The sequence below is a fragment of the Rhea americana genome, unplaced genomic scaffold (assembly GCF_003343005.1).
Source record: "Rhea americana isolate MKP2758 unplaced genomic scaffold, rheAme1 scaffold_274, whole genome shotgun sequence".
NCBI lineage: Eukaryota > Metazoa > Chordata > Aves > Rheiformes > Rheidae > Rhea > Rhea americana.
The window spans coordinates 460,475-468,470 of NW_028186395.1; the positions used below are offsets into that span (position 1 = coordinate 460,475).

At 51.8% G+C, this 7,996-nt stretch overlaps 1 protein-coding gene across 2 annotated transcripts in view; it reads right to left on the reverse strand.

Annotated features, from left to right (window-relative positions):
- HIP1 (huntingtin interacting protein 1) overlaps positions 1-7,996 on the reverse strand; it is a 67,350-nt gene that overhangs the window by 30,289 nt on the left and 29,065 nt on the right. Inside the window, exon 1 of one of the 2 annotated variants that reach the window (XM_085308389.1) lies at positions 7,936-7,990. The exons of the other annotated variant lie outside the window; for it this stretch is intronic. Coding sequence (XP_085164515.1) covers positions 7,936-7,953 — 18 coding nt within the window. The 5' untranslated portion in view covers positions 7,954-7,990. Of the gene's footprint in view, positions 1-7,935; positions 7,991-7,996 lie in introns of those variants that run through there. 2 annotated transcript variants of the gene reach the window in all.

Below are 7,996 nucleotides of genomic sequence, written 5' to 3' on the forward strand. Positions count from 1 at the left end.
CCCGCCAGCCCTCCTGCATCCATCCTCCCCCCCGCTGCCCTGAAACGGAGCCGCCCGGCAGCCAAGTGGGAGGCATTCCTAGAGGGAGGCACTCAGGGAAGTGGCACAGCCCAGGCGGCTGCTCAGCGCTGGCCCCAGCTGGGTACCGCTGCCTGGGCGGCCTCCCACGGCCGGCCCCAACACCCTTCGGCAAAGCTGGAAATTAAAAGTTGCAAGTCRAAAATGTCATTTCCTACGGCTCGTTCCTGAGGACGGTATTTTTGTTCTTCCCAAACTGTTCCTCTGAGAGATTAGCCAGGCAGCACAGGCCTGCTATCCGATCCAGGGGGACACCGCTCGCTCCCCAGCCTGCAGAGGACGCGGAGGTTCRTGCTACCTCCGGATTTTCCAAGCAATCCTCCCAGAGGAGAAAAAACACGGTGGGGAAAAGGTAGCAGGGATAAGCAGCCTTGGACGTGATTTCCCACCAAAGCAGCCCGCGGAGACCAGGTTGCCCCGCAGCTCCGACTGCTGAGCACACGCGGGACGGCCTGGTGCCGGCATCATCCAGCACCAGCAGCGTCACAGCCCGATGCACGCGGGGCCCTCCAGCACCCCGAGGGCCTCATGCACCTCTCTTCTGATGCCTCCAGCTCRAAGGCAAACACCAGGCTGGAACAGCACAGAGGAGGGAATGAAAAGGCAGATCCAATATTTATTTCCTTCGAGGGCGAAAAGAGCGGCCGGACTTCTGCCAGCTCCACTCACACGTATGTGGGCTTATCACAGAGTGCTGGCTTTGCCTGCACCCACGTTCAGACAYGGTGTTTGCTCTTCCCCGCTGCTTTGGGCAGGCTCGGTGCACCAGCCCGACCTGCGCCAAACACAAGAAGTTTTGGATTGTCTTAAAAGAAAACTTGGGCCTCTTTTATCCTGCCAGGCAGGCATGGAGAGGCGTTTTCATCCTGACTGATGGGCACCGGTTCCCAGCGCTCACYAGGCACCATGGCTGAAGATACTTTAATTGCAGGCTTCCACACTGCAGAGACTATTTCTGACCCGCGAGGCCATGAACGCATCTGCCGCGATGCAYGTGGCTCGTCTCTGGTTTCTCCGAGCCGACAGCACGATGCCGGAGCTGGGGGCAGATCTATAAAAATACCCCAGCACTTGGAGCAGGGGTACGAGTGAGTCAAGCGCAGTGCTGTAACACATCCCTCRACTGCTGCATGCCTTTGCCCACCCTAAGCTGAAAGAGCAGCCTCGATAGTGCCTCAAGCTCATTTCAAGCAGGATAAAGAAAAACCAATGCAACAAACAGAGGAATCAGAGTTGAAAGGTTCTTTGTGAGAAGTGCAAAGAGTCAGGTTAAACGGAGCAGAAACTATCCAACCTAAAGTCTTTGTCTTGGAGCAACAGGACCTGCCCAGCTCAGGGACTTGCCCAGCTCACGCATGCTCAACGTGCCCTTCACAATGCTTGCGGGATGCCCACAAGGCCATGCAAGGTCCCTCGCTGTGGATGGGTCTGACGTTCCAGCTCTGCCCTGGCTGAATTTAGTTCCCATCGGAATATGGCAATCACACTGGGTCCTAGGACAGGAAACTGGAGGACAATGAACATTTCTGGGCCTTGAAGCGACCCGGATTATGCAGCATGCCAGTGCAAGACCCCCCCCTCCCCGAGCCCAGATGGCTCCTCTCCAACATCTGTTGATGTCTCTCCAACACCTGTTGAGTCCGGAGACTCAACATAGCATCTGCAGGCAGTCTCCTTCTGCAAGAAATTTAGACATCAGCACTACCGAGGGGATACCACCAAAACGGCAGCTTCATGCTCCAGCACAAACTCTACTGACCTACATGCTTAGCAGGGGCTGCAGAGACCGAGGTGCTTAAGCACCAGCAGCGGGAATGAAAGATCTCCAGGACTGTACACAAAGTGCACACGCAGCATCCCCTCTGGGAACACAGCGGGACGGACCCTCCTCTGCGTGCAAGCCAGGCCAGCCACCCTGAGGCCACCGCAAGATAGGGGAGATGACTGCAGGGCTGGGAAAGGGCCGGAAAGCTTTCGCTGCTCTGCAGGAAAACCACCACAAAAAAGGTAAAATCCTTCTCAGCGAACGGATCCGACCACAGGGGACACGGCGAGCAGCAGGCCCACCCAAAGTGATCACTGCAGGTGCCTGYGCCCATCGCAGGAGGCAGGTGGAACCGAGCTCCCATTGGCTAAAATATCTCCCCAAGAGCACGACAGCCGCACGGACACATGCAAAAAAAAACTGCACGTGGGATCGTAGAGACAGAATTACAGACAGCTTCCCGAGTGCGACAAAACAAATCTCTCTCCGCCTTCATGTGCAGATACACGTGTTCACAGCCCCCTCCCAGATCTCCCCAAATTACAGKCCCTTGAACCACAAGTCTGTCATTACGCAGAGAATAGCTTAGTTCGGCACAGTAGCTGCATGGAGCCTTCTCTCCTCTCATTTCCAAAAGGAAATGAGTGTTGATTAAAGAATCCAGCACTATTGCAAATTATTTGGAGAAACTGAGTAAGTTGCAGTGCAAATCCTCTTAGTAATGTTCCTCATTTCTCCTTAATTCCTTTCTATAAATGGATGGTGGAGACTGAGCATACCTCCAGAAAACTATTCTCAACCCAGCCCTATAGCAGCCCACAGACACAGGGGCTCTGGGGAAGTGGTAAGTAAGATCTGATCATGGCAGAGATCCCAGGAAAAATCCATAGAATCAATTAAAAYGTAAATCCCAGCCCAGCAAAACTTCACTCTGGCCCCAGAGCAGCAGGTTAAGGGGGCGATGAGGATACGGGAAATCCTCCCTCTTGGGTGGCACAAGGCAGCGAGGCGCAGGAGAGCTTCTCAAAAGCGCAAGTTGCACCTTACCAAAGGGCACCCACGGCTCTCTTTAAACGCAACTTGCCGCCAGCTGCGACAAGCAAAACGCCAGCTGTCCAAGTTCAGGAGAGGTTTCCCCTCCATGAAGCACTGAAGCAAGTCACACGGGAGAACGCCCACGGCGCTCCGTAACGCTCTCGGGCTCGGAGAGCCCTTCGGGAAAGCCGGGCGAAGCGCGGGGAGGCTYGGCCCCGGATCCCCCTTCGCCAGAACGCCTGAGGAAGCGCTCGCCCAGCCTGCGCCTGCTCTGYGGCACGGCCCGCAGGACTTTCTGCAGCTGTACGTACCACGAAAGGAGAACCATCCTGGTTTCGCACACGATGCCCATAGAAGGGAAATGAAGAAGGAAAGGTTTTGCAACCAGAGCAGACCTCAAAGAGCAGATGGCATACACATGCACACATACACATATATATATGTGTGTATATATATATATATACACACACATGCACGCACACATATATGCATAAAATAAGCAGATGCCTAGCACAAATTGCAGAACTCATAGCCTTGCAATGCAGTCCTATGTTCCCTTAGGACAGGGAGACATAATCCCAGTAACTGCATGTGTCTCAGCATTTGCCCTCACTTAGGCCGTAAGACAAACGTATTTTTCTCAAAGCAATGATTGCCTCAGTCTTTAGACACAGTCTTGCCACATCAGCCAGGCTTTGCTCACCGCTGTGCTGGCTAGAGATTACCTCTCAATGAAAATGTCCCTTTGGGAGGGCAAAAGTCAGCTTTCACAGGAACTCGCTCGCTGTGTGGCTGTCACCGTCCAGCACGAACCCTGCCCCAACCAAAGCCCCAGGCCAACCACAGGGCACATAGCTTACAGAAAAAGAGGTAGCATAGAGAGGAGAGGCAAACTGGAGAGCTGAACAAGAAGTCCAAATGAATAAGATGGAACAGGTTGCCCGAGAGGTTGCAGGGACTTCTTCCTTGGAGAGATTCAAAAGCCACCTGCACACAATCCTGGGCGATGTGCTCTAGGTGACTCTGAGCAGGGGGATTGGACCAGATGACCTCTAGGAGCTCCTTCTAACCTCAACAGTTCTGTGTTTCTGTCAAGATATGACAACATCATGCCTGCCCCAGGCAGAAGTGTTGCCTATCGCAGCAGCCAACACGGAGGCTGGCAAGAGAAGGAGGACCAAGCACATCTGCCTGCAGGGCAACAGAGGCAATTCTGAATCTGGAGGGATGCCAGGCCTCAGGGGCAGCTTTGGGGACCTGAGCTGCCCACAAGAATTCTCCCAGGCAGCTGGGGCTCTCTGATGTCTCCTGCTGCCCCAGAGACTGTGTTGCCACCAGTCAGGTGGCATAGAGGATACTCCAAATCATTGAACTCTCTTGGGAGCAGAGGATAGAAGGAATGGCTAACTGGGGTCACTGGATGAAAATCTTTATCCTCCCAACTGACAAAACTAAGGACAGTAGGAGAAACCCCTAGAACACTGCCAAGAGAGATAGCCAGCATAATTTCATGATGTATTGCCTGTCTTTAAACTTTGCTGGAAACCAAAGAGAGCACACAGTCAGATTAACATCGAGCTTAGCCTACCTATTGTCACCAGATGCTTTACTGCAAAAGGCAGTGCAGGATGCAAGTGTCGTAGAACAGTTCTTGCAACACATGTGCTTTAAGGAGAAAAAAAGAGGAGAAAAACGTTCTGAGGAGAGAAACATTCTGACCCAAGAGAGCAAGGGGTGATATTCAAACATCTGTACCTGGGACAGGGCACTGGACAGGAGACATACTAGGACCAGAGCTGTTGTCAGCCTCCCCATAAGACCTGTGGCCTTTGCCTCATGTGCATAATACCGTTCTCTGCAGTTTAAAAACCAGAATAATTTGAAGGATATACACTTCTTGGAGTGAGAGCACAGGAGACCATCCCACTGGTTCCTAGCTGTTCCTCAGTGTAGCAGAGTCCGATCACAGTGGATTCAAACCAGAAGAAACTATCTACAGGATAGTGCATTTATGAACTGTATGTATAAGGAATTCACTCACCATTCTTCCTGGGAAGTGGCCTTTGCACATCCTCAAGCTCAAAAAACGAGCTGAACAGCATCATGGTGAGATTTGATCACTTCCTCTATCTTTGAAGCAATCAAAGAGAAAGAATGAAGAAAAACATCAAATGGACTTGTCTCAGAGACTTGAGAAGTCCGATTTGTGGATGGGGGAGATCTGGCAGATGCCAGCAAGGGAGAGCCAGACTGCAGCAGACCTCTGACTGTTAAGAAGTGATTTGAAGCATTTGGTATAATGACACTGGAAACAAGAGCCTACTAAGCAGAATGCATCACTTCACACAATTGTGGTATCAAAACCCAAATAGGACATTAGATGTCTCAAATGCCATAAACAATTTATGCAGATTAATTACTTGTACAGAATCCAAGTCTACACACACATCTTTCACCCAGCTTAAGGAATACGGACTCTCTCAATACACAGGAAAGCTTCAGAAAAAAGGACAGAAGCAAAATTGATTTATGGGTTACAGCTAGCAAAATGTGTTGCTGTGGGAATGTTTCAGCCATCTCAACAGCTCTGAAGGGCTAGGACAGGACAAACTGGTGCTCCAGATTCTACTACCTTGAACACCAGCAGAGGTACGAACTGATGGAGAAATATCCCAGGCCCATTCCTTCCTGGATGCTAGAAAATGAGACAGTCACTTTGGGAAGAAGAAATGCTATTGTAACTGGAAGATACACTGTGAGGTTGGCCAGAAGTCACCTCATTCTATCAGACGTGACAGCCTAGCACAGAGCCAGGTCTCCGAGGTGAGGCTGTGTCCCTGGCTCACGCGCCGCACACAACAGCGCTCCCCAGCAAAACCATCCGTCACCGTTCGTGCAGCACAGCGTCCCTCCCTYCGAGTCGCTCGAGCAGGCTGCAATTTCGAGCTGCACCAACCGCAGACCCCAGCACAGCCAGTTGAATCCAAAGACAGTTTGCAAACCACGTGGCAGCAAACCTCCAATGCATGCCGAAACAAGGCAACAGCGGGTGATTCCCGAGGGGCACCAGCATGTATCCTCCCAGGAGGGGCACCCTCCAAAGCGGCTGCGCTCCCCTAGCAGCTGTTCCCCTAGACGGGCACTCATAACCCTTAACGCTTYGTTGTCGATATGGGCATGACATCACTGGCAGCCAATCAACCGCCCTGGTGCCCCACGTTGCCAAGCCCATTCCCCCACAGCCAGAAGCCTTTTCCGCTAGCTGTCCTATTAGTCAGGCTTTTGATTTTAAGTGGGGATTTTATGTGCTGAGAACCTTTCACCGGCAGTGATTTGTATCTGTGCAGCACTGTTTTCCGGGGTCACATCTCAGGACAAGTCTTCCATGGTCTCCTGAACATACCCGACGCTTTAACAATGGCCTCAGCTGGAGTCTTCTGCTCCACCGAATGCAAACATTCGGGCATTTTTTGTACTGGGAGGAAATAAAGGCAGTGAGACGTGAGACTAACACTGTCCCCCACTTGCGGATGCGGGGAGCAGAAATAGGACTGTGCAAACTCAGCATGCAAGGAGTTCAACTCCAGATAAGCATTTCAGTGATAAATTGCCATCACAGGACAAAACTTGCTTGAGAAATTTTAACCCTTGGAGAACTCTTCATCTGGGAGGAAACCTGCCCTTTCGATGGCAAGACCCAGTCAGCAAGTGTAGCCCCTGGTATACGGCTGCCTCAGAGATCTTCCACAGGAAAGGTAGTATCGAGTGCTTCAGCGTGATGTGGCGGCACCCTGCACTTCAACTTTGCCATGACCTATTTAGATTTCAGACAAATAGCTGCAGATTTCCCTCTCAGAACAAAAACTCGCTGTGCCTACTAGGTTAGCAGGATGCTCCTGAGGTAAGTGCATCCTTCGCCTGGATCCGCAGAGGTGTGCTGGGATAGTCCCAGAGTGCAAACCCTAACAAGTACTCTGSTACGCTAACAGCCAGGCTGCAAAGGCAGCAACAGGAGTTTTCTGCAGGAGCAGTTGCAAGGGAAGATTTCCTCAAAGCAGCAGCTCTTTTGAACAGAACAAGCAGTCCCTTGCCACTGTAGGCAGATGTGAGAAAATTAAGCGCACGTTCATACTCCATACGCTGGGTTATTAAAGTACCAGCACCATCCAGCCAAATGGCTGCAAGCTGGGAGCCAACAGCCTCTGCACTCAGCAAGGAGCAAGCTGGCTGATATCGGAGCCAGGTCAGGTGTCTAGAAATGTCCAGGGCCAGTACAGTTATTCCTCAGAGATGTTTGGCTCTCRCAAGTGAGCTGAAAACAGCCAGGACTGTATGGACTCCACGCTGTTCCTGGGTGACTTTCCTCCTTCCCTAAGCCAGCTCTGCAAAAGCACCTACCCTCTGCAGCCCATGTTACCCCTCACTGGTTCCCAATCTGGAGACTGCAGAAACTTAAATGTCTCTTCTGAGACAACCAGCGCAGGAGATGACCGTGTCCCCAGGAACTGACCCTCAAAGCCCCTTTCCACCCCAAGGCCATTTGCATATGCTTTGCCCAAGCAAAGGGCTGGCCCGCTGGAGCTCAGCTCTCCTGGTGCACCTGGGAGACCTTGCCCAAACGTGCAGGAAAAACTCACAGCAGCACAACACGCGGCCCCAAGCCCTCAGGGACATAATAATAATAATAATAATAATAATAATAATAATAATAATAAAGCAAGTTAAAGTACACGGACAAGAGCAGATCCTGACACAGGCACTTGGCTCGCAGCTGGCACAGGTGCACCAGCTCAAACACAAGGACACCTCCAGCAGAAGGCAAATCACCAAATAACACTGAATGAACCCAAAGCGTGTTTCGTACTGCAACATATCCGAAAAAAAAAGAAAAAAAGGAAAGAAAGAAAAAAATAGTGTCTTCAGAAAAAAAATAAAACATCTTAGAGTCTTCCAAACAAAGGAAACTCACAGAGCTCCCAGAGCCAACGAGCTTTACTGCACGGCCGGCCCCACCTCGAGCGCCGCTCCGCAAAGCCGCGAGGCCGCCGCGCACTTACCAGCTTGCCCAGCTCCATGGCCGCAGCCCGGCGAGCGCCGCAGCCGCGGCGAGCGCCGCAG